Consider the following 26199-nt stretch of genomic DNA (forward strand, 5'->3'; position numbering starts at 1 on the left):
TCCTTTTTTGCCTCTGCACTGATGAGAAGGGAGTTCCCCAGCCTGTAGGTCAGCTGATGGTTCTTCCCCCCGCCCCCAGTGTATCACCTCGCACTTATCAGTATTGAAACCCATCCTGTTCTCATCTGCCCACCCCTGTAACCTGTCCAGATCTAGTTGTAGCCTGTCCCTCTCCTCCAGCTTCTCCCCACATCTTAGTGTCATCCGCAAATTTGAACAAGGTGCTTTTCACCCCCTCGTCCACGTCGCTGATGAAGATGTTGAACAGTGCGGGCCTGAGGACTGAGCCCTGGGGGACCCCACTGCCCACATCCCTCCAGGTTGAAAAAGACCCGTCCACTACCACTCTCTGGGTGCGGCCCTCCAGCCAATTTGTGACCCATCCGACTGTGTAGGCATTGACGCCACAGTCACCTAATTTCTTAATGAGAGAGAACATATCCACACACACACATTTATATGCTCCCTCACCCCACCCCTACACTTCCATACCCTCCCCCACTACCCACACACCTACAGCTCTCCATAAACCTATACCCCTCACACAATATACAAGACTAAGACTTCATTTTAAGCTATTACATACAGTCACCTCTATCTACACTACACAAATGAATGTAAACCAGGACAGAAATATTTTTTGAAATCAAATGAATGAATGTTTTAGATTGTTAGGGGCTGGAAGGGATCTCACAAGATCATCAGATCCAGCCCCCCTGCACTAGGCAGGAAAGACAACTGGGGGTCAGGTGACCCCAGTGAGGTGACTGTCCAGTCTCCTCTTGAAGATTTCCAGGATAGGTGATTGCACCACCTCTAGAGGGAGTTTGTTCCACAATCTAGACATCCTGACTGAAGGAGTTTTTCTTAGAATTGAGACTGAAGTAGTGTCTGGGAGTTTGTATCCATTTTTCCTGGTCTTTCTCATGGGTGCCCTGGTGAACAGTTGTTCACCAAGCTCTTGATGTACTCCTCTGATGTAGTGGTAAGCTGCTACCATGTCCCCTCTCAGCCTTCTCTTCTTTAGGCTGAAGAGGCTTAAGTCCCTCAGCCTTTCCTCATATGGTCTGCCTTGAAAGTCTCTGATCATATGGGTGGCTCTTCTCTGGACCTTCTCAAGTTCTTTCACATCCTTGTTGAAGTGTGGCACCCAGAACTGGATGCAGTCTTCAACGGTGGTCTCACTAGTGCTGAGTAAAGTGGAAGAATCACTTGCTTGGTTTTACATGAGATGCATCAGTTGATGCATGCCATAGTGTTGTTTGCTGTGCTGGCTACAGCATCGCACTGACAGTTCATGTTCATGCAATGGTCATCTATTAGCCCTATGTCACTTTTGGCCATGGTGCAATTCAAATTGTCACCACTGAGCCTGTAGGTATGTTGGGGATTATTTGCCCCAAGATGGAGCATTTTACACTTCTCAGTGGTGAACTTCATCTGGTTCCAGTTTGCCCACCTCTCAGGTCTGTCCAGGTCCACCTATATCTGCAGCCTACCTGCAGGCATGACCACGCTCCCACATAACTTGGTGTTGTCTGCACACTTGGCCAGTGAGCTCTTCACCCCCACATCCAAATAATTGATAAAGATGTTGAAAAATACCGGACCAAGCACAGACCCTTGAGGGACACGACTGGCCACTTCTCTCCAGGCTGACACAGATCTGTTCATAAGAACTGTCTGGGTCCTACTTTGGAGCCAGTTTCCCAGCCACTGACCCGTCGAAAAGTTAAGCCCACAATCTTCCAGTTTTCCCATGAGGATATCATGGGATACTAGATCAAAGGCCTTTTGGAAGTCTAGGTATATAATGTTGACCTTCTCTTCCATGTCCAGGTGACAAGAGACGTGGCCGTAAAAGGAGGTGAGATTGGTAAGACAGGACCTGCCTGCGACAAAGCCATGCTGGCTGTCGTTCAGAATCCTACTGTCTACGGATGAATCGCGCATAGACTCCTTGATGAGTTTTTCTAGGATTTTCCCTGGGATAAAAGTTAGGTTGGTTGGCCTATAGTTGCCCAGGTGTTCCCTCTTCCCCTTCTTGAAGATGGGCACAGTGTTGGCCCTCTTCCACTCCTCAGGGATCTCACCTGAGCACCATGATTTTTTTAAGATTTGCCAGGGGTCCCACAATGACCTCAGCTAGCTCCTTCAGCACTGTCAGGTGAAGATCATCCAGTTGTGCTGACTTAAATGTCTAGTTTTTCAAGGTGGTTATGCACTAGCTCATCATCAACAGTGGGAAGGCTGTCATTCCCACCATGCCCTGTGTGAGCCTTATCTTGCATGTTTTTCCCCTTGGTTTAGTGAAAAACTGAAGCAAAGTGGGCATTCAAGAGTTCAGTTTTCTCCAGGCTGTCTGTTACCAGCTGTCCTGAGGGGTTCAGCAGGGACCCCATGCTTCCATGTGTTTTCCTCCTTCTGCTCCCTACATACCTAAAGAAGGGCTTCTTATTGTCCTTGACTCCTATTGCTAATTTGAATTCAGTCACTGCCTTAACTTTCCTAATCTTCTCCCTACATGTGCAGACCACTGTTGTATAGTCTTCCTTAAGGAGTGTCCCTAGCTTCCATTGTGTATATGCCTCTTCTTTTTCAAGAGTACCATGATATCCCTATTGAGCCAAGAGGGCTTGAGAGCCCTTCTGCTACCTTTCTTCCACATGGGAATGGTCAGCTTTTGTGCTTCAAGGATCATGTCCTTGAGGAACAACCACTCTTCATGTACTCCATTTGTCTTCAGTCCCTGGTCCTGCATCACCTCCCTTACTAATGCCCTAAGCCTGTTGAAATTAATGTTTTTGAAGTCCAGGACTTCAGTCTTGCTAGTTGGTTTGTCTACCTTACAGCAGACAGTGAGCAAGATGATATTTGCTTTCTGCATATAATTTGGTATTTTTCTGGTTCCAAGATGGCAAAACCCCTTGCAAAAAGGAGTATTTCTGGGTGCAAGGGAAGGGACTTCTGGTGGCAAAGGTCAGGGGGCAGAACTTCCAGTCACAAGACAGCAACCAGGGTGCAGGGCTGTTAAGGGGTGGGGCTACCCATGCAGCCCTCAACAGCTTGTCAAAACTGAGTAAGCAGCCACCTGCCCAGAATAATTGCCCACCCCCGTAGCAGGCCCACTGACACTTGATCAAGGACTGGATGTCACCCTTATTGCTCGCAAAAACAGTCATGTCATCAGCATACATGGTCACCTTAACTGAGGAGCCAGTGGCCAGGACTCTGGCTAATGAGAGGTCCAAGCCCTATTGGATACTGCTGCAGCATGTGGAGCAGTAGTGCAGTGATTAGGGCGTAGAACATTCCAAAGAGGAGGCAGTGCTTGCTTGCTGGGAATGGGCACACAGCACTCCATGTGCCTTCGGGAGACTAGAGATGTCCCGGTACAAGAGACGGATGGATAGGGTGAGGAGGGACCCAAAACCAAAGGCTTCTAAAGTTTGGAAGAAGTTGTGGTTCATTTGATCAGAGGCTTTTTCTTAATCCAGGAAGACAAGGGTGATGTTCATGCCAAAGAATTCCACTGCTGTCAGCAGGTCACATGGCAGAAATGCATCCTGATTTGTTCTGCCAGGCATGCAGTAGCGCTGTTTAGGTCCTGTGACATAGGCCTTGACCATTTTGAGCCTTTTGGTCAGGATTTTGTAATCAGTGCGTAGAAGCAGTACTGGTCACTGGAGATGCACTGATACATCGGTCTCATATTAGATCAACACAAATATAAGGAAAATTGACTGTATTGGCAGTTAGCATTTTTTTGCTGATGTAGCTGAATAATGTCACCAATAAATGCCCCATGCATATGTGCAGCTGCAGCACAGCACAGAGGTGGCCAGGTGAGCAATCAGGTCTGGCTGGTAAGTCTGTTGTGAGGAAAGGGGCTGGGGGCAGATCAAGGACCCAGCAGTGAGGGAGGAAGTAGGGCAGGGGCAGGCGCTGCACAGCCACAGCGGGGCTTGTTTGTGGGAGGGGGCGGCTTCTGCTGCTGTATGCATCCTGGAAGGGTCTGGGGGCTGCATGCCCCCAGATCTGTGTGTGGGGTGTGGGCAGGTTGCTGCTGCAGGCTGTGTTTGGGGCTGCACCGGGCTCTTCCCAGCAGGGGCTGGGCCAGGGCTGCACTTGGGGCAAGCAGTGGCACTGGGAGAGGGGGCTATGATGAATTTGGGGGTGGCTGCAGCCCCCCCCCCCCATAGCGCCTTCCCAGTGCCGCCCACTCTGAGCACAACCTGGCCCCCCCCCAGCGCCGCCCCAGCCCACAACAGCAGCAGCCTGCCCTTGCCCCGTGCAGCTCCATGGGCATGCACCCCCCCGCGTGTCCTTCCAGGTTGTGTGCAGCGGCAGGAGCCACCCTCCCATGTCTCCCAGACGAGCCACTCATGGCTATCCTGCGCTCTGCCCCAGCTGTGCAGCACCTGCCCCAGCCCCACTTCCTCCCTCACCCCTTCCGCCACAACAGGCTTACCAGCCAGACGCTGCTCTCCATGCTGCCTGGCTGCATATCGGAATTGGATCATTAAAAATCAGCTATCAGTATCAGCCCAAAAATTCTCCGTTGGTGCACCCCTGCTGGTCACGAGTTCCTAATGTCACTAAGTTCCCCTTGCATTAGCAGCAGCATGGAAACTGCTCTTCAGCAACTGACAAGTAGAATCCCATCTTCAAGGCTCTCCTGGAAGATGTGCAGGAGGTCTAGGCTGAGGCGGGACCAGAAGTTCTCATGGAATTAACTGGATAATCCATTGAGGCCTTGGCCTTTCCCCTTGGTGCTTCCCCCTAGGTGAGGCCCCCAGTGGCAGTGGTCAGCTCTGCCAAGGATAGCTCCTGGTCAAACTTGTCTGCACTAGATGAGTTTAGGGAGGCTCTTGTGCAACTTCTTGTGGGCAGGCAGTCTTGGCTGCAAATAATTCTGTATAGTAGCTAATGGCATGCTCTCAGATCTCACTAAGGTCTGTGAGTACCTGGCCCTTTTTTCAAAGCAGGCTCAAGTTTTTGCTATTCGTGGCAGGGACTGCTGTTCTTTTTTTTATGTGCTCTGTATATGGCAGTCAACTCAATTAGACTGCAGTTCTGTTTCAGTGCTCCAGCGATAAACATGTCATATTCTGGAGAAGTTATTCCTTTTTTGTCATCTGAACACTTTCTCCTCACATGTCAGTTTTCTAATAACATGCCTAGAAATGAGTGCATTATTTTAGATGTGGTCATGTTGGAGCTTTTTGGTAACTGCTACTCATTGCATTCAACATGTCTGTACAACTTTGTACTATATTGGCATTCTATAATGCTGTGTTACAAAGCACATTCCTATCTAAATTGCTGTCTGCTGTCACCCTAAATCTGTTTCAGTAGGTTTTTTCTCTTGCTTTGCATCTGCATTATTTTGCTGCAAGTTAATTAGCTTGCATGTTTTCTGAGTTGTCTTATTTTATTTTTCAACATGCGACTTAGATTCATCTGTTACAGAATTTTATTTCAAGTACAGTTATGACTGATATTTGGTCATTTCCCTAGACCTAGGATGTATTATATCAGTTGATTCTGATTTAAACCAAGAACAACATGGAATTGAATCATGATTATTTAGCCACAACTTGTCCTGCTCCACTGGATTGTTAAACTGTCAGTATTATGCCAACCAGTGATTTGTTTGAAATAATGTTTGTGTGGCACAGACCTGATCTGGAACATGAAAAATGTCTCCTGTTTTTAGTGTAGTGTTTTGGTCCTCTTGAAATCACATCCCACAGATTGTGGGTTATGACAAGCTGGGACTTAAAAGCAATTTGGTTTGATTGGTTGTCACAGCCTACCTTGGAATACATCTGCATGTGTATCCAATCACATTGACATGACAATCTATTTTAATTAACCTTGCAGAGATCAGGTGTAAATTTGAAATACAGTTTGGTTGGATTGTTGTGATTATAGTTTTTTTCACAGGCAGAAAATTGAGTTCTTATTTGATTGTTACTTATTACAGGTCCAGCTTGTTGGTTTGGATGAGGAAAGCTCAGAGTTTATTTGTAGGAACACCTTTGACCACCCATATCCTACCACCAAGCTCATGTGGATCCCAGATACCAAGGGAGTATATCCAGACCTGCTAGCAACCAGTGGCGACTACCTACGTGTATGGCGAGTAAGTACATTTCCCTCTAGAAGGACATGTAACATTAACTGCATTGTATGTTTATCACCACATCTCCCAGTTCCATTGCTTTTGGAATGGATCATATTCAGCTTTGTACTCTACACTTTTTACAAATTGAGGAGAAGGCCATAAAATCAGTGCAAGGTGTTGAGTAATTTGTTTCTGTTGCCTGGTTTCTCAGAATAATTCCATCCCCTCCCCTACTAATAATATTCTAGCTGTCCCTGGTACATTAAATGTTACAGGAACAAGAACATTGGAAAGATGGCTTATTATATATAATGGGATGCCAAGGCCCAGTAAATGAGTTGTAGCAGAGCCGTATTAAAAGGCATGTAAATTTCTCAGTTTTACACCTTCAACCTTAAAGTCATATAGAAAATGCCACATAAAGTTACTGCTTGGAATTTTGAAAGCCTGATGCCCTTAGATTTTGGAGCCAAACTTTTCAGTAAGGCAGTTATGTTGTTTCTTTTCTGAAGGTGGGTGAAACAGAAACCCGGCTGGAGTGTTTGCTGAATAATAACAAGAACTCTGATTTCTGTGCCCCACTAACGTCTTTTGATTGGAATGAGGTGGACCCGTACCTACTAGGTAAGGTTGTGTATTTTACATTTTTAAAAGTCACATTTTGAATCCAGCCCACCTAAGCAGCGGCTGGAACTTCATACCGTGTGGCAATTATTTGGCCAAGTTCCTAAATCAAGGAAACCATTGCTGTTTTAAGTGCAAAAGGATCAAGGTGCCTTTAAAAAAGAGTTTCATTTTTAGAAATGTCTCTTTAGGAAAGGTTTGGGTACATAAGTTGGTGTGCAGGAGGCTTCCCTTGCTGTTGCTTGTGCTGTACCTAGAGATGTGGGTTGGGAAATTTTCCAGTGCTTTATTTTTCTGTGGGAAATTTTCTATTTCTAAAAATTTGATGTTTCATAAAATTCATTAGTAACAATGAATGCATGCCAATACAGTATTAGGCAAGCGTGGCAGTTTCAAAGTTGTAATTAATGTTTTTCAGGTGATTATCCCTAGGAAGTGTGTGAGAGAGTACATATATGTTGTACTGATGTGTAAACAGGAGGATAAATACATTCACATAATAATCCAAACCAAAAATCAAGTAATGAATTCACTTATTGGCTGTGCGGGTCAAATCAAAACCAAAGCTAAAATTTCTTATTTAATCTCAGACTGCAAGTGAAAGCAAAACTAAAACTGTGATTAATTTTTGTTTCACTTCCAGTTCAGCAAACACACAGAGCAGTGTCTCATTTCTTTTCTTGAGTTGCGGAAGTTGGAAGTGTTTGCATAAGATCTGTTGGTTTTTTCCTGATTTTAGTTTGAAGTAGTCATAATAATACCTAATCAGCAAAAAACTAGTATGGGGGCATCATTATAGTAAAACTCAAGCCACTGAAGCAAGGAAGAAAGTTAGTAGATGTAAATATTGCGGGCAGGAGTATGCTAACAACACAACAAGAATGAAGAAACTTTTAATAACGTGTAAAAACTGGCCTGAAAGAGTACAAGCCATATACAGAAAGCTAATACAATGAAGTGATGGAACAACATCATCTAAGAAAAGTTTACTTCTTTCCACATTAAGCTTTGAATTTGTTTGAATATAACATTTAAACCACATGAAGTGTGCTGTATTTATTTTTTTTCCTAATCAAATATTTTGGTTCAAATACTTGTGGCTATTGGGACATAAAATTAACCTGGGGGTAGTTTTTTAGTATTTTGTTTATTACATATAAGTCAAATAAACATGCTAAATCAGATCACGCTCTATTTAGGGTGTTAGAAAATTGTCCAGAAAACCCACTTTTCTGGATGCACGTCCTGACAATACTGTTGCCATTTACCATGTTTCATTCAAATTCTGCAGCAGCAGCATGAGTTCAAACAGGATTATTTAATTGGAGAAGTGGGCTAGATTTTTAGTACTTAGTTATAACCCATGGGCTAAGGTATGCCTGCATGATGGTGGATTCTACTTCATCTGTAATGAAGACTGCCACTGATGCACAAGACTCAAAAGGGGCAATAAAATTCTGTATGTAGTGAATTAGCTTATGCCTCCATTTCCTCTACAGCAAACCTCACTCCTTGAAAACTGCTCTTCTGTCATCCCATTGCCTACTATAATGATCATCCAACATTGGTATTGCAGTGTTGTCATTTGGTTTTCTGAGCTGACACTTGTCTATTTTTAATATGGGGCAATGGAATTTATCCCTTGGAGTTATTGTCTCAGGCTATCTTGAAGCTTAAACAGACATGACACTAATTTATATTTTCTTCAGGTTTGGAAGGCTGTTTGAGCACCTGTATGGGCTGTAAACTAGATTTAGACATTTCTGAACAACTTTGTCACCTGGGCCACTTAAATATATCATGGGCTACAGGGTGGATCTTGCCTGCATGTATTTATATCCTTCAGCTGAACCATTGATCATGACCAGGGATCCTGGTTTTCCATGATAAAAAATTGCAATTTCTCAGGTTAAAAAATTACAAATTCTAATAAAAAACCCAAAATCCATGATTAGAATTAAAGGATTCCCTCCCCTCCCCTACTGGCCTTGCTCATGCCTCTCACTCCTACAAGCTCTGTGCTGCCCTGGTGATGTGCTTTCTCCACATGCTGCTGCTTTGAGGGGCCACTGGTCTCACTGCAGCCCAGTGCACAGCAGGCGCATTGCCAGTGCAGTGCAGAGCTCACAGCAGCAAGCAGCATCTCTGCGCAGCCCTGCTGTTTACTCCCACCCTGCTTCCCTCCCCCAGGGCCTCCACAACCCAGTGGATGCGACCCAACACAGCAGGGAACCTTGGAGACATGCATAGAAGCTGCTTGCTGCTGCTCACTCCACACTGCCCTGGCGACACACCTCCTGCGCACGGGGCTGCAGTGAGGGCAGTGGCATGGAGCTACACTCCTCAAACCAGTGGCATGCACAGGAGGCATGTCTCCAGGGCAGAACAGAGCTCACAGCAGTGAGGCGATCCCCGATGAGCCACCTGCAGCCCCATCCTGCTCCCCACTGGGGCCGTGCAGGCTTGCATTGTGGCCCCAAGCCCCACCAGGCTGGGAAGCAGCCCCAGCCCTGTCCAACTTGCTCCCTCCCTCCATTCCTACAAGGGCCTCAATCCTCCTCTTCCTTCCCCCTCCCCTCCCCCACTTACCTGCTGGAGGTGCTCTGCAAATTGCCTTGGGCCTTGTGCATATACATACATGTGGTGTCCCCTCTCTCATTGCCTTCCTCCTGCTCCCTCCCAGCTCCCTGCAGGCTGGATCTCTGCCAGCCAGCAGGGAGCTCACTGCAAAATTGCAAAATCCATGGTTTTCTTTGGTAAAAAGAGAAATCCTTGTTTGCCTCCAGTAAAAGGTACAATCCGCAGTTTACTCCACAGAAAAACAGGAGACAGAAAACCCAGATCCCTGATCATGACACTTTCATCAGTAGCTCTCAAGTACATTATCTAATCACTTGAGGATTGGTCTTCTAGGTTATGGTAATGTACAAATTAATACCGACGGTAACTTGTTTTGTTTTGTTTTAGGTACCTCTAGTATCGACACCACCTGTACTATCTGGGGTCTGGAAACAGGGCAGGTTTTGGGAAGAGTAAATCTAGTGTCTGGCCATGTCAAGACCCAACTTATTGCACATGACAAAGAGGTGATGCTGTTCTTCCTTTTCTTATTCCTGTTATTGCCTTTGTTACATCTGTTAGTGACAGAGAGGACAGCATTTTCCTTGGGATTTTTTTTTAGGTTCTGAGATTCTTCTGAAAACATGCTTGCATTCCACATGACATATTGGTCTAAAATTAAGATATTTATCTTATTGATGGCCTCAGTTCTGTGCATCTGCTGCTAGTCATCTTGTATAGTGGCACCTCATAATATACTGGTTTTATTCTGTTTAGACTTGTACAATACGTGCAGACAAAACTTTAAACTGTAGTTAAACTGAAAGTGCATCAGTAATTTTAGGCAGTAAAAGTTTAAGAATGTGTGTTTTAATTTTTACCATCCTCTAATTTTTCCTCTCAAGATTAATGCTAAGAAACCTAAGACTAGAAACCTTAAAAATACAGTTATGAAAACAAACAATCCTGTAGTGCAGTCTTTCTTCCTTTTCCTTTTTTATACTTAGCCTGATCCTGAAATCCTTTCTCATGCAGTTAAGGTATGTAAAATCCCTGTCCATTAGAAGAGGTTTTTAAAGTTAAGGGCTTGCTATATAATATCTTTGGTTTCTTCCAAATGTTTGCCTGCTAGCTCTTTGCATAAGGGAATGGAGTTGTATACAGGCACCATTCTGATGTAGTAGGGGGAAAGTTTTCTTAATTTCTTGGGACTTCCCCTAACTTTCCAGGGAGCATTACTGGCATCTTTGGCAGTTTAGTCTTGAAGCCTGTGTTCCCACCAGCCTCTATTTTCTGAAACAGCAGGACTTCTGTAGTCATTCAGATTAAGACTAATAAATAGACAGGAAGCTTTCGGATAATTAAATTGGCTTTTCCAGTTTTGATCCCTGCCTGCTCCAATTCATCTCTATAAAGATTAAGATTAATAAGTATATGTTTCCTGAAAAATACTGTATCTAACTGTCCTGTGTGAGGATTGGGTATGTTTGTATAAATCTACAGTTCTGAGAGCTCTTGTAGTGTTGAAGCTTAGAACACAAGAAGATTTAGGTAAGGTAGATAGTAAAAAATACAACAATTTGGAAACAAATAATTGCTCCGTTTTAAAAATGAAAAAAGTTTAGAATTATTATGCTAATCATTCTTTTTACCAACCTCTCTGTAATTATGGGCTGATAATGGAGAGGGGGGAGAAAGGAGGTCATTAGTTAACAGCCTGTTCATATAAGTTTCAGCTACATATGTTTCATTGTACTTGTTTCAATTCCCCTACTTCAAGTTGAATGTAAAAATCTGAGTACGGTATCTCATCTACATATGAAGAGACTTAAGAGCCTGACTTTCAGAGAAAGTTAAATAACCAATTTCCTGTTTATAGCCAGTTACCTGTTTACAACTTGTAGATAATTCAGCTGAAAGAGTTCTCTTGAACAACTAAGTATGTGATATTGGCTTCTATGCCAGCCATTGGTACACAGTACCAAGAACCATGACTGATCTCTTGAGTCATACTCTGAAGTGTGTTTAAGTTGTTTGTTTACGTCTGCATCCACAAACAAAAAAGTTTGTCATATGCACATATTCCCAGGCTCTCCTCAACAAAACTTCTTATTCCCCTTTGTCCAATTGTGTGCTGTCTTGCTTTCCAGTAAATTTACTTTTTGAGGTGATACTTTTCCTTCGTTTTCTCCATGAATTGCTCCAAATACAGAGGTGTCATAATGTCATTCAAAGTCTTGAATGTTGGGAGATATTTTAAAATGTATGTACATCAAAGTTGTTCTCCCCAGGAATATATTTTGATCTAGGGAACAGGCTAGATTTACATCTCACTAAATCTCAAGTCAGCGAGCACTTCTGTACTAAATACTTACCATATTGTGGTATCTGTGGTATTTCTTATTATTCACAGCAAATTCTCTGGTAGAATCAAATGTTTGACATAATAAATATTTAATAATGATACATGAGATGGAAAAGCTCTCTTGGTCCATTTTCCAGATATAGGGCACATCATGTAGTAAACTGAGACTATGTTGGATCTTAACCCAAAGTCTTGTCTTTATGGAGGCAACTATTAAAATACATCATTCAGCTGCAAGGGTTATATTTATGTAATGGTGATATATTAGAGTGGAAAGGGCCTGGTTATATTTCAGTAAAAGGCTGAAAAAGCCTCTGCATCTGTGTGACTAGCATTCCCATCTCATACTACCTACAGAGCAGAGCACGTGCTACTTTGATGTAATGTTCTTGAATTGGCGTGAGTAATACTCTTACTGTTATGGATTAAAGGAAGATTAATGGGTCATTCTTTGATAGTGGAGAAATGAAAAGCAAAACTTGTCTTAAAACAATGAAATCGTTTCCTCCTCTTTTATTGTGCAGGTGTATGACATTGCATTTAGCCGTGCAGGTGGGGGGAGAGATATGTTTGCTTCAGTTGGTGCTGATGGTTCCGTGCGGATGTTTGACCTCCGTCATCTGGAACATAGCACCATTATCTATGAGGACCCGCAGCACCATCCTTTGTTACGTCTTTGCTGGAACAAGCAGGATCCTAATTACCTTGCTACAATGGCCATGGATGGCATGGAGGTAAATCACTGATTCTATTCTTGTTGACTTTGGTATTTTTCTTTTTCAGATTATTCAGTCAGCGCTTGATTATCAGGCTTAGTTCTTTGAAGCTTAAGATATATAAATGCTTAAGATTGGGTGTCTGAGTGTAGTAAAGGCTTGTCCCAGGGGTGGTTGCAGTGTGCCCGCAGTGGCCACTCAGCTCTTGCTAACCTGGCTCCCTTTGGGCACTCTCCCTTTTACGTATTTACCTGCCATGCCTTGATGTTGTTAACTTCTCTGGAAAGGGGTGCTGCTCCAGGGCTTCCCAAGCCTGGTCTTACTCCTATGACCACAGGTACCCATAGTCATTGCCTTAAGGGCTAATTACATGGACTTCATCCTACTCAGTGCCCACTACCATGCCTTGCAGCTAACATGCTAACACGTATCCTTCCTGGGCTCCTTGATCCCCTCAGTCTCTGGCTGTGGTCCCTGACCTTTGGTCTCCCTAGACCCTGGCCCCAGTTCTGGACCAGGTGAGATTTTTGGGCTCTCTTAGGCCTGCTGGCAACCACTGCTTTTGGTGCTCCAGATTTCAGGCCTCTGACCCTGCTCACACAGTACCCTCTTTCTGGGTTTGGGCCCTCTAGGCCTACTGGCCCCAGGCTTTCCTCCTCTGTAAGCTACAGGCTCCTTTGCCCCCTCAGTCTTCAGCTGTAGTCCCTGATCTTCCAGACCTTTTCAGTCTCCCTAGACCAGGAGTGGGCAATTATTTGGGATCCACAGGCCACATAGGCAGTTCTGGGGAACTGCCACAGGCTAGTCAGCACCTCTCTTTCACCCCTCCTCCCAAGAGCCCTGAGGCTATGTGCTTTGTGACTCCTTGACACCACCACCAGCAGCCCCATACCTGCTCTGGACCACCCACCCACACTGAGCAGCGGCAGCAGCTGGGCAGAAGCTGCTGCTTAGTGTAGGGGAAAAGCATCCCCTCCCTGCTGCTGAGCCCTTCTTGCTTCAGGTGCCTGGAGCCCGTGCCCAGGCTGCCGTGAGGCTTCTCTCTGCCACCGTCAGTGCTGCCTCCAAGCCGCCCAGTAGGGTAGCGATGGCACTGCAGAGGAGCCACAGGGCAGCTTGGGCATGGGCTCTGGGCAGCTGCAGCAAGAAGGGTCATGCAGCAGTGAGGGAGAAGAGCTGCTTTTCTCCAGCGCCAAGCACCAGCTTCTGCCTGGCTGCCATTGCTGCTGCCACTGCTCAGCTTGGGTGAGTGAGCCTAGAGCAGGTGTGGGTCAGGGCTGTACACAGGGATCTGGCTGGTGCGGAGCTGGTCTGCTCCACCGGGCTGAATCCAGAGCAGGCACAGGGTAGGCTGGGGTTGGGGCTGTGTGTGTGGGTCTCTGTCAGCACCATAGGGCTGGACCCACAGCGGCAGTGGCAGTCAGAAGGAGCCACCTAGGCAGCTTAGAAAGGCAGTCCAGCTGCAGAGCTGCCCCAGTCCCACTGCATGGCCAAGGGATAGCATGATGCACCACAGGGTGGATGATGCCTGAGCCAGGAGGGACTGAGGGATCTTCAGAAAAAGTCCCTTCACAGGCCAGATCCGGCCCATGTGCTGTATTTTTTCCCACCCCTGCCCTAGCTTCCGGCCCCACTCCTAAGTCAAATGAGATCTCCAAGCTCGTGACCCCAACAGTTTCCGCAGTGGTCCTTGAACTTTGGCCCCTCCCTAGCCCCTGCTTCTGGGCCAGTGAGACCTTCAAGCTCCCAGGCCCTGCTATCAACCGCCCCTCCTGGGCTACAGACCTCTGAGCCTCAGACCCCATTTTCCTTCTGGCCCCTCTTTTTCTGGGACAGCTGGGACCTTCTTACCTCCCCTTAGTCCCTTCCCCAAACCTCCACAGCTTACCCCAGCTTAGATGCTATATTAGGATCCCTGTTACAGGGCTACTGCCAAGATCCCCTTTCTCTCTCTCTGGCTCCTGACTAGCTCAGGCCCTAGACTTATATGCCTCAAGCCCAGTCCCCTTCCTGTCGGCTAACTCCTTAATAGGCTCCTGCCACACCTGAAGGGTGCTTTCTGAGCAGCCTCTTCTCTTAAAATAACAGGAGCACCAAGTACCCTGTTGCACAGAGATAGGACTGTAGACAAGACTTTTTTTCGTAGTTGAGCTTCTTGCTGAAACATTTGGCAAGATTTTTTTTGTTCTATGAAACTTTTCAATGTTCTAACATTAAACCAGCTGAGAGAAAAAAAATCACTGGTCTCATTTACTGTACTCACTTGCTCTTTTGTTAAGGCAAATTTGATTTCATGTGTCTGACTATTATGTGCATATGTAATACGCAGCAATATTGATGAGGGCTGTGGATTGTTCCATTGATTTTAATATGGTTATAGAAAATTAGGGTTGTAAAGGACCTCAGGAGTTTGTCTAATCCAACCCCCTAGATGTAGAGGAGTATAGGTTTTGGGATGCTACAGGCCTGAAGATCTGAAAAGTCCCTGTGTAGTTCTTAAGCCTCTCAGCTGATAGCATTTTATATGGAGACTTAAAGTAGGTTTTAGTTCATCCGAGTCTAGTAACAGAAAAAAGCACTGTAGTTTTATCTCATGCTTTGACACCAGCTGTATCCCTCTGAAATGGTAACTTTGTAATTTACTCTGTTCCCTATTTTACAAGGTCTCCATATAATGTAAGTTCTGACTCTTTGCAGGAGACCAGGACAAGCATATGCTTTTAAAAGTGTTTCTTTTCATTCATGCATGTCTTTGGAGGCAGGGCTGTATTTACAGCTGTTTGCCAAAATGTCTGAAAGTGTTCGCTTCTTTCCTGAAGAAAAACTTTTTGTTTCTGAAGGTGGTGATTCTTGATGTCAGAGTTCCCTGCACTCCTGTTGCCAGGCTAAACAACCACAGAGCATGTGTGAATGGAATTGCTTGGGCACCTCACTCTTCCTGCCATATCTGTACGGCAGGTAAGTATGGGGAGAGATTTGTTCTTTGTTCCTCTGTCTCTGATCCGTCTCTACACTGGAGCTGTTTAAATGTGTGACCCTCTTGCAGAGTCTTACTATCCTTTCCATTAGGATTAATATCTCCAGGATTTTAAGGAAGAAGGAAAAAAAATCAGGACCCCTAACATTTCCACGTGTTTGCAGGTGCTTCCCCCATGCTGTCCTGTTCCCCCAACCCCCCAAATTACATACACTTTCTAAAATTGTGGGAAAGGCTCTGAAACTACTTCATAAGCAGTTTGGGCACTGGGTTCTCATTCTGAGAATGAAATATTGCTTCTAAATTGTCTAAACCATAAACGAGTTGGCTTCTCTCTGAATTTGGGAGTGCTGGAGCAGTTTGGTAGAGAATGCTTTTTAAAGCGTAACAGCTACACAGATGATTTTAAAAGGTCATCTTCTCCTTGCGATTAAAGACTTTGCTAATGGTGTATCATGTCTGCATTCTTAATTTGGGAAAAATTAAGCACTGCTGCATGCTGAACATCTTGAGAGGCTGTTTTTCGGAAGATACAGTATGCCATTTGCATACAAGGTAAAAAGGTTCAGTACTTTGTTAAAATCCTTCAGACCAGTGGTGCTCACCCTTTGGCGCACAGGCCAAATCTGTCTTCAAAAGTGATGTCATGCAGCCTGTAATATGGGAGATCATCAGCAAGCAGCTTAGCCCAGTGCATCCCCCTGCCCTGCCCTGCCCTGCACAGTGTCACTGATCCCCCTCAGCCTTCCCTGTTCTCTCCCTCCCCTTTTCCCTAGGCAGGCAGTGTTTACTAGAGAGAATATCACTTTCTCTCCCCCTCTAGTCCCTCTGATATAAGAGAAGAAGGTCATTGCCAAACTCTCCCTTTTTCTGCCCTTCTCCCCCCACCTCTCCACCAAAGGAGCAGTGGTCCATGGTGCAGCCTGGTTGCCAGCACCCAACCTACTTCTAAAAGGTTGAGCTTCACTGCCTTTGGCTGTATCTCAGGTTTGGTGTTGTGTGAGGGTACTCCTAATGAAGTTGCTAGTAACTGTACCCAAGTCCATAACCTAGTCTCATGGGACAGAAAATGTAAAATGATCTGAGAGATCAGAAAGATCAGCTAAGTCACATCTGAACTATCCACTTAGTCAACGCAAGATTGTTCCCTCCATTACGTTTAGTGTTTCACCTAACCTAATGTTTAATTAAGTCTTCCACGCTTTCCTTTGGCTGCCATGGTAAATGTGGTAATGAGTTTGTAAGATAATGTGTAACACAGGGATGTGTTAAAAAAAATAATAAAAAAAAAGCTTGTGGGCTGTATCCAGCCTGCCAGGGATTGTATACAGCCCGTAGTAGGTCCCTTGGTCATACTTGACCAAGGTTCAGAGGGCACCCCTGGCCATGGTGCATGTGGCTGGTCCCACCACCCCTGGGCAGAGCAGTGGGGCTGGGACAGCATGGCAGCTGGGCTTCACTTCATGGCAGTCCTGGCAGCTGCCATTGCCAGTGTCACTGCCACCACTAGCACCTCACCGTGTCTGCCTCTCACTGCCAGGGGTGCCAGATGGAGTGGGTGGATGGTGTCTCCATGGAGACTAGCTTGGGACCCACACAGGCAGGGTATGCTTGGCTGGGCAAATGGGATGGGGCTGTGGGCAACTGGAGAGCAGCATCTGGGAGCAGGGAAGAGCCAGGGCTGGAGCCAGATCGCAGGGCGGTGACAGTGCAGGACTGAGGCCCAAGGGAGAGCTATGATCTGCCTGCATGTCCCTGTGATGAGCACTGGTTCCACAGGCCAGGGCATGCAGGGAGTGGATTATGGCTCCGCCCTGGGCCCTGGCCCCGTGCTGTCACTTTCCTTTGATCCCACTCCATGATCTCCTGCCCACCCGCCTGTCCTGCTCCCAAATGTCACTTGCTGCCCACCCACGGCCCCATTCCATCTACCCAACTGAGCATGCCCTGGCCACACAGGTCTATCTGTGGAGACCCCAGAGCTGGAGCAGGGATTGCCTGGTATTGACAGTGCAGGGCTGGGCCCCAAAGCAGAACTATTTAAGACATTTGAGCTGTAGTCATAGTGGGGAGGGGGATTCTGACTGACCTGGCTTTCAGCAGCTCACCAGAACTCCTCAAGTGGCCCATAAGATGAATATGAGCCACCAATGGAATGTCACAGCTGGTAAAGTGAGCAAAACTCTGGCTTTCATCTATAGATGCTTCTCAAGCAAATCCCAGGATGTCATCTTCCCACTCTACTCGGCCATGGTGAGGCCACAGCTGGAGTATTGCATCTGGGCTCCACAATTTAAAAAGGATGTGGAAAAGCTTGAGAGAGTCCATAGGAGAGCCATGTGCATGATCAGAGGGCAGGAGAACAGGCCCTATGATGAGAGGCTGAGAGCCATTGGACTTTAAGCCTGGAAAAGGGAAAAGCACAGGCTCAGCGGGGGACCTGGTGGTTGCCTATAAGTACATAAGGAAGGGTACATCAGAGTTTGGGGGAATGTCTGTTCACCAGAGCACCCCAAGGGATGACAAGGTCAAACAGTCACAAACTTCTCCAAGACTGTTTCAGGCTGGACATAAGAAAAAACTTCTTTACTGTCCGAGCCCCCAAGGCCTGGAATAGACTGCCTCCAGAGGTAGTGCAAGCACCTGCTCTGGACACCTTTAAGAAACATTTGGATGTTTATCTTGCTGGGGTGCTTTGACCCCAGCTGGCTTCCTGCCCCTGGGGCAGGGGGCTGGACTTGATGATCTTCTGAGGTCCCTTCTAGGCCTAATGTCTGTGAAATCTATGAAATAGCCCAAATAATTACCCACTCTTAGTGTAACAGGCTGTAATGAGATGGTCTTTCTGAAAGACTCATCTTTTGAATAGTTGAAGTGACCTAGCCTGTTATCATGTGGACTACCTGATTCATCTTATACATCTTCTGAGTCTGGGTTTTTTCAGTTTGTTTGTTTGAGAATGTGCTCCCCCCTACCCTTTAAGTAGCCATACAAAGAAGTAAGTAGCCAACTTGGAGGTATTAAGTCTAATTCTGATTTTCCTACTTGTTTGTAGCTGATGATCATCAGGCTCTCATCTGGGATATTCAGCAAATGCCTCGGGCCATTGAGGATCCTATCCTGGCCTATACAGCAGAAGGAGAAATCAACAATGTACAGTGGGCATCAACTCAGCCGGACTGGATAGCTATCTGCTACAACAACTGCCTGGAGATCTTGAGAGTGTAACATTATTGGGCCATGCCAAAGCAAGGCACGGCTGTATAATTTTCCCCCTTCTAACGTAAGAACAAACAAGATTCAGTGGCCAGTATCTTTTTGTTGCTTTGCATCTACTGTTCCAAGAAACTGTTACAAGAATTGATGGCAGGTGTCTGCGGTCCCAAAAAGACTCAAAAAATAAATAAATAAAAAAGCAGGGACGTGACAAGCCTCTTGGACCCTTCTGGGTTCTGGTTTTAATGATTTTTCAATTTAAAGTTCTGTATATTTGTTTGTCGACTGTTAATGAACATTATGGGCTTTAAATGACTGCTTTAAGTTACTGCATATGTTTGTGTGTTTGTCAACCAGCTGAGGCAGTACATCCAGCTAGTTTGAGAAATGTAAGTGCAAAACTAGTTGGAAGAAAGACACTGATATTAGCCAACATCCCTGCAGGAATCTCTAATCATTCCTGCTATTGCTGTCTCTAAACTGTTTAAACATTTCTGTGTTTGTTTTTTATATATCTTGAGCTAAGTTTCTATTGAGTGAGGTGAGGTGAGGTGAGGCGAGGCTCTTCTCTCCAGTTATTTTTGATATGTGATCAACTTCCATTTGCCCAAAGCAGGATGTGTTCGTAGAGGTGAGTCATGAGCATCATTGTTGATTCCCTGGCAGTAAAGCCCTGCCAGTATTAACTGTTGCCTTGGCTCTTTATACCTGGCCAGAATCACCTAGTGCTGTGAAATACAAATTTATTGCACAACTGTCTTCTGATTTCTCTGATGCTAGAGGCAGTTGTTACTATGGTAGGCCTTACATTAAAATGTTAACAGAATTACTGTAGCTTTCCCACAGCTGTATTGCCTAACTGAATGGGGATCAGCATTTCAAAAAGAGAAGATTCTTGTGTGACTACTTGTTTTGAGGTAAATGATTTCTGGAAAACGTGCAACTTTGAACATGTCAATCCAAAATCCATTACAGTGAAACAATTTCCCCTAGAAAATTTCCTGACTGAACCAAAAGAAAAAATAGCTTCACACTTTCTTTCTACCTTGCTTGGTTGAAAACTGTAACCTAAGCAAAAATTCTATATTTAACCTTTTTAACTGGGAGTTTTTTGCATTTGGCCTGTTTTTCTGGAAGTTCTTGAACGTGAAGGAACAAGGAGCTAACTTTTTTTTTGCCCCTCAGTATATTTGCATTGTCTGCCCAAATCTTGTTGGATGAATGAGAAGTCAGAACAGTTGGTCTACTATCAAAATGGAAGCTGTCCCTATAGCAGAAGTAGTTCCCTAAAGCAACATACAAGGTGGATCTAAAATGAAAGAAGGTGTATATAGTCTCTCAAATGGATCCTGTGTTCTGGTTTTAGTTGCATCTTTCAGGTATTGCAACTTTTGTAAGTAGAACCCTTCAATTTTGGAGGGGTTTTTTAATAGTAGAAAGAAAAAAGGGGGCCTTGATAGGTTGTTTTGTAACATTGCTTTCTGATTTAAAGTTGCAATGGTTAGAAAACTTAATCTTAACGTGGTGGCTAATGTGAATGTTCTGTTCAGATGAATGATCTGCAGTACCCTTCCAAAGAAAACGTGACAACAGAATGCAAGACTTTGTAGTCACCTTTTTACTGTAACAAACAGGGCTCTGAAGTTAGTTGTCAGCATCTGCTCATTACCATGAGTTAGTCCAAAAACCAAATGCAGAATTACCAAATCACAGTTGAATTTTAATCTCACCAGCTTAAGAAAAGTTTGTTTTGGGGTACATGCGTCTCTCTCCCTCCACCTCCTCCCCCCACCTTAGTCTTCTTTACAGTATTTACAACTACTACATTCTGTTTTAAATGCTGTGTCCCTGTTGCACCGAGTCAGAAATGGAAAACTGTTTATAGTGAAATGGACCATACTGTCAAACACGGAGCAAAACAAATAGGTGAGGCAAAATCTTTATCTTAAAAGTTACTGCAACACTGGGTAAACATTTTTACAGGTGAGTTTTTTTAAAAAAATGCTGTAGTAAAAAAAGCGCCATCTTACTAATTTGATCAGCTTTCACTATTAATTAGATATTTTCCTCCTATTAGCAATATTGAGCTAACACATTGCTGAGTTGTACTCTGTTTCACCTCTTGCACTGTCTGATTCACTATGTTCCAAATGTTGACTCTTTGGGTGAGCAGAAAGAGTACTGTTTGATTGTCAAACCAAGTTGTTGGCATGGTAACCAATAAGATAACTTGAGACTTGCATGTAGACTGAGCAGACTTGCTCTAAAAGTCATTGAAAATGCAATAAATGTGGAACTACACAACTGAATTGTCACTTTTCAGAGAAGAACTGCACCTTAAAGTTAGAAATTGCATATGCTAAGCCCCAAGGTAAAAGTTTTATCCTTATAGCAATATTAATTGACTTATTGTGCACATTGCTTAAGTGTAGATATATATGTAACAATACTACATTTAAAAACTCATCTAAAATACAAGCATTTGACACGGTGATTGAGAGAAGCATAACTCATTTTCTGACTCAATGCAGATTTTAAATATATATACTTATTGCTGCAAATCAAGCTTTGCATTTAACTTTGTAAAGGATAGAACAGAAAAAAAACTTGTGTAATTTTAGGATATATGTAGTCCCATTTAGGCTTTGATGTTTCATTCTGTTGAGGTAAATGGTATGGGGTGAAAGCTGCTTTGTTAAAACCATTCCTCATGGCCAAATGCAGGGTGCAGCTGTGCATCACTTGCAACTGCTATTTTCAGAAGAAAGAAATGAATTGATCTGTTTTTAGTTGAAGATTCGTATCCGCAAAATACATGAAATGGCAGATACCATGATTTTTAATAACTTTGTCTCCCTTACTCAATTCGTTTTCCTTGTCCTTGACAAGTGTTTTGATGACAAGTTTAATCTTCCCTACAGTTTATCCCTACCCTGGACAGGCATGGAATTTGTGTAATTTCCCTGCCCAAGATCAACTTTATTGGGCAGATGCTTAGTAGAATACACTAGCCATCTTTTTTCTGTGAAGATGTAACATGCCTGTTGCTGTAGTAGCCAAGTGCTTTCTTCCCCCCAAATATCTTTTATCCAGTTTAATTGAACCTTAGTCATGAAGGACAAATTCTGTGAAAAAGTATTTACCTGATAAGTTTTTGTGTGTGTGTGCGCGTGTGCGCACGCCTCTGCAGATTAAATGTAAAATAGAGCCCTTTGACTATATTAAGTGAGAGTTTTTTCCAACAATGTAAACCCCACCAGGCTAAATATTTCATCCCCACTGAGAATGTTAGAGCATGTGAAAACAACCATGGTCTGAATAATGAGAACACTTCCACTGCTAGTAAAAACTTTGATTATGTATACTTTGAAGGGATCCAGCTTGGGATCCCTCTTCCCACCACTTGCTTGTTAGTACTGGTTTGGATTTCTCTATAGAGAAAAGACTCCCGATCCAAATTCCATTGAAGACAAGGGAAGCACTCTTGTCAACTTTAGTGGGTGTGTAATATGACCTGTATTCTTGTTGCAATTGCTTGTTTATTGATTGTACTAGCTTCTAGATCTATGGTTCATTGCCTTATTTGGGCCATGCCCTACTGCTGTTCCCCATGTCAGATACCATCCTTAGAAGTGAGAGATACTATTTAAATTAATTTTTTAAATAGTCACTTTAGCAATGTGATGAGCATTACCTGAAAACTAGGCAAACCTGTCTAGATAAGGGCTCATACAAAGGGCATTTTATTTAAGAAAGGTAAGAGTATAAGAGGCTTCTTTGCAGTGCTATTCTAGCATGAAGCAATGTGTTCCTCAGTGGTTCACGTTTGTTTCAAACATAAGACACGCCTCTGAAAGCTGTAAGGTGCTGAGGATTATTGACCAAAAGAAACAGCTCAGCATATCCTGCCAACTGAATATTTCAGTTAGAGATGGAAACATCGCAAACATTGATGCATTTAAATATTTCAGCCCATCTTACACTTTCATGTCTCTTTTTTTTTTTTTTCTTCCAAGGCTTGTGAAAACCACTAGTAAGGTAACTGATTTTGATAGTGGTTCCGAGTGCTTTAGAAATTGTACAGAGAAACTGCTTTCAAAGTATTTGCCCCTGAAGGGAGGGGGGAGGAGAACTCTTGGGAAAGATCCTAACATCAGTGAAGTTATCACAAAAGTGGGTGGTGTAATGTGACATAAACAAGATTTTGAGGCACTAACTTCACTAGTTTTGGATCATTTCTCCTACTGATTATTTCCAGGCATTTGGATGAACTGTTTGAGCCAAGCTATTCTAGATTCCAACTATTATTTGAGCAACTTGTTACTAGCATGTTTTGGTTCCCAGCCCAAAGATATGTCCTATATTTTAGCAAGATGAAGTAGGCAGTGATTTGAGAACCTAAAAGTTGGATAATAAAACAGTGCATTAGTACAGTAACTTTTGTATACTACTGAATTAAACCAGGCTATGATAACTCACTGCTACCAGATTTGTCCTGCCACATGCAGAGATTTACTAAGTGAGAACTTAAGTGCTTTGACAATCTCTAGTAGTTTAGTGGTCACAAAGTACAGGATGAAAGGTGACTGATGCTATAAGAGGTCTTAAAATAAGCCACTTAAAAGTGGATGATGATCATCAGCAATCATAATAAATCTACTGACAGGATGAATCTTTTCTGACCTGAGACTGAAACAACCTCCTGTATAGGAGGAGGCTTGTTTTTAAAATGTAAGTTCAGGAATCTGAGCATGACTGTTAAGCTGCTCTAGATGGCACTTTAGTAGGTATATTTTGGTAGGGTTAGGAAAGAATGAACCTCTTTCTGCCCTAGTCTTTTAAGGCAGGATTTTATACCTCTGAACTTTGTCTCGTTTAAAATAAGTGTTCCTGACATTGCAAGATTGAATTTGTGAGTATATAGTTATGTAATCCTTTTCATGTCAGAACCACCTGCCCTGCTGAAGGATAAAACTGTGAGCGCTTGAAAATATTATTAAGGCTACAAACTAGGAGGCTTTGTTCAGATAACAGCAGAGAACTCCCAGGCACTTAACACTGCTTGTCACCCAAATAGAACTCCTTTCTGTTTCAGTTGATCATCTCTTATTACCTAATGTTTAAGGGCTATGTAATTAGGTGCCCTTTCAAATTGTCTGTTGGCAGTGGCTGGGGAAATGTCTCAGTATGTGATGTAAATGAATAAGCAGACCACAGACCCCAGTTGTGAGGTAGAAAAAACAGATGCAGCTATCTTCACCTTCCCACGTAATTCAAAAGTCCTTAACTTTATCCCTGAATTCCCTGGTGCTCTCTGACTGCTGTTCATACTGAAATGGATAAATGTACAGCAAATTTCAGCTAACTACAAATTCAGCCAGCTGCAAAACTGTTACATTTCCATCAAAATCCTGGAAAGGGTTAATCATCCACTACCACCAAGGAAAATGGTTGTTATCACAAACCCAAGTGGAATATTAGACAGTCAACAAGCAGTTTGGATGTTTGACTGCCCGCCTTTTCACTGCAAGGTCAATGATTCACATTCTAGCCTAGGCTTTTAATGTTGGTCTGTGCGATGGCCTTTAGGAAATGAAGCATCTACCATCTCATTCTGAATGGGCAGGAGTAGAACTGGCTCGAGATAGGAGCTGGGAAAGAGATAGGTCTTACTTATTAGCTTCTGCAGAAGCTAATAAGTTTTTATGATATAGCACTTCCTTGTGGGAAAAGGCTTGATTTATGGGAAGATGTAACTAAATGTCAGTACCCATAGAGAAGGCCCTGTCAGAGACGTGACATTGACAACTGTATCAAATGGAATTTACAGTGCCCTTGCCTATGCTGTCAGAGTTAAGTCTCAAGCATCTGATCAGCACCTTACAGCTATTTTAGCATTGATGAGATAAAAATGTGCTCCAGTCACCAGTTGCTTGTCTGGCAATTCAAGGTAGAGTGTAGTTCTAAGAGAAACATATACAATGCTGTCTTGACTTCTTCAAAGAACATCCTTCAGTTTGCTGAGCATCTCAAATTACCTCTTTTGGTGGTCACAGATATCCGGCATCAATCTAAATTTCTCACCTTGCCAGTGAGGAAAAATGACTTGTTCAGGCTCTGAAGTGCTTGCTCCTCTTCAGAGGAGCTAATAAACTGCAGAGTTAAATTCATCTTTCTGGTAATTGCAAGATTCGGCAGCCATGCTGCTCTAAGTCCTGGTTCCATCTCTCATTCATCCACACAAGTCAGCATCCCTTCAAATTTGATTTCGTGTCTTATGAAATGTTCGTGTCTCTTCTAGGCAAGACACATAAGTGAAGGAGCTGCCAAACAAAAGGGGAAAGGATTCTGTCATTCAGTTGTACAGCTGTGAAGCAATGTGTGTTGCTTTTTTGACAACCTGGTGAATATTAATTGTATCTACTATTTAAATAAGAACCTTTTTAGTTTGGGTTGCTAGCAGTGTACAATGTAATAATCTGTTGCGCCGAAGCTTTTTTTCTTTTTCTTTTTTCTTTTTTACTACCAATAGTCAAGTAGATATTTACTTTTATGTGTATTCCCTTCTGCTGTTCCCATTTAAGATCTGTTGTAATAACTTCCTGAAAGTGTGATCTTTGTAGCATGATTGTACAAGCATACATATGAAATCCCAGATTTCTTATTCTCACTAAAATGTTAAAGCAATAGCAATTTAATGTCTGTCCTTCATAGTGTAGGGTGTTAACATGGTTTCTCCCCCTCCACCACCATCCCTTCTGTACTGTTTGAGATTTTGCAACTTTGCTGTCATACTCTACTAGAGGATTCTTAGCATCCCATTATCCAACAGACACTGGGTAACTGCAATGTCCGGGTATTCCTTCATTTTTTTAATGGAAAAAAAAAAACAATATAAAAGGTTTTGTTAAATGCATTTTAACACCCAAGCCATGGAACCGTTTTGTTAAAACTGTAAATTTTTAGGTGATTTTTTGAAACCGCTTGAAAGTGGAATGTTGCATCCTTTATGCTATTTTCTGCTTCCTGTGTAGTTTTATTCAAATTTTTTAACCTTTCTTTCTAAGTTTCAGCCTCCTGTGTATTAGGTACGGTATTTTCTGCTTTTCATACTTTGTAATAAAAATGAAACATTTGTAGATTGACTGCAGTTCACTGTGTGGTGAGTTAAACTGATATAGGGGCACAGAGAACTATTTAAAACACCTTAGTTTTGTTTTATGTCTTGTTTTGACTTCAGTGATGTGGCAAGAAAAAGCTTATTGGCTTATCTTTTTGCTGACCTCCTAGGATAGTGAAATGTGCTGATAAACTCCATTTCAATGTACCTATTCCCAGACTATACCTAACTATGTTGGCTTTTAACACAAGTTACCAAAACTGTACCCCAACAGCATTAGTTTATAGAGCCTGGTTGTGAAAGCACTTAACTGACTGGTTAAAGTAATGTACTTAAACACTTTAATTTCAAGTAACTTTTTTCTTAAAATAAAAAATAACACTACCTGTGTTTTTTTCCTTTGCATTCTCCTGTTGTTCAAATTTTTAATGAGGTATTTTGACAAATAGTAACCAGATAATTCAACAGCTCTCTGTAGGTATCAAAATAGAG

General features: G+C 43.4%; 1 protein-coding gene across 1 annotated transcript in view; it reads left to right on the forward strand.

The window, feature by feature from the left end:
• Window positions 1–26096, forward strand: part of DCAF7 (DDB1 and CUL4 associated factor 7) — a 45344-nt gene extending 19248 nt beyond the window's left edge. The window contains exons 2-7 of the mRNA XM_090044170.1: window positions 5990–6148; window positions 6643–6754; window positions 9722–9840; window positions 12203–12412; window positions 15235–15352; window positions 18427–26096. Of these exons, the coding sequence (XP_089900296.1) occupies window positions 5990–6148; window positions 6643–6754; window positions 9722–9840; window positions 12203–12412; window positions 15235–15352; window positions 18427–18599 (891 nt within the window). The 3' untranslated portion in view covers window positions 18600–26096. The remainder of the gene's footprint in view (window positions 1–5989; window positions 6149–6642; window positions 6755–9721; window positions 9841–12202; window positions 12413–15234; window positions 15353–18426) is intronic.
• The last annotated feature ends 103 nt before the right edge of the window (window positions 26097–26199 follow it).

The sequence above is a fragment of the Crocodylus siamensis genome, chromosome 4 (genome assembly GCF_052110815.1).
Source record: "Crocodylus siamensis isolate JL-2025a chromosome 4, ASM5211081v1, whole genome shotgun sequence".
NCBI classification, from domain to species: domain Eukaryota; kingdom Metazoa; phylum Chordata; order Crocodylia; family Crocodylidae; genus Crocodylus; species Crocodylus siamensis.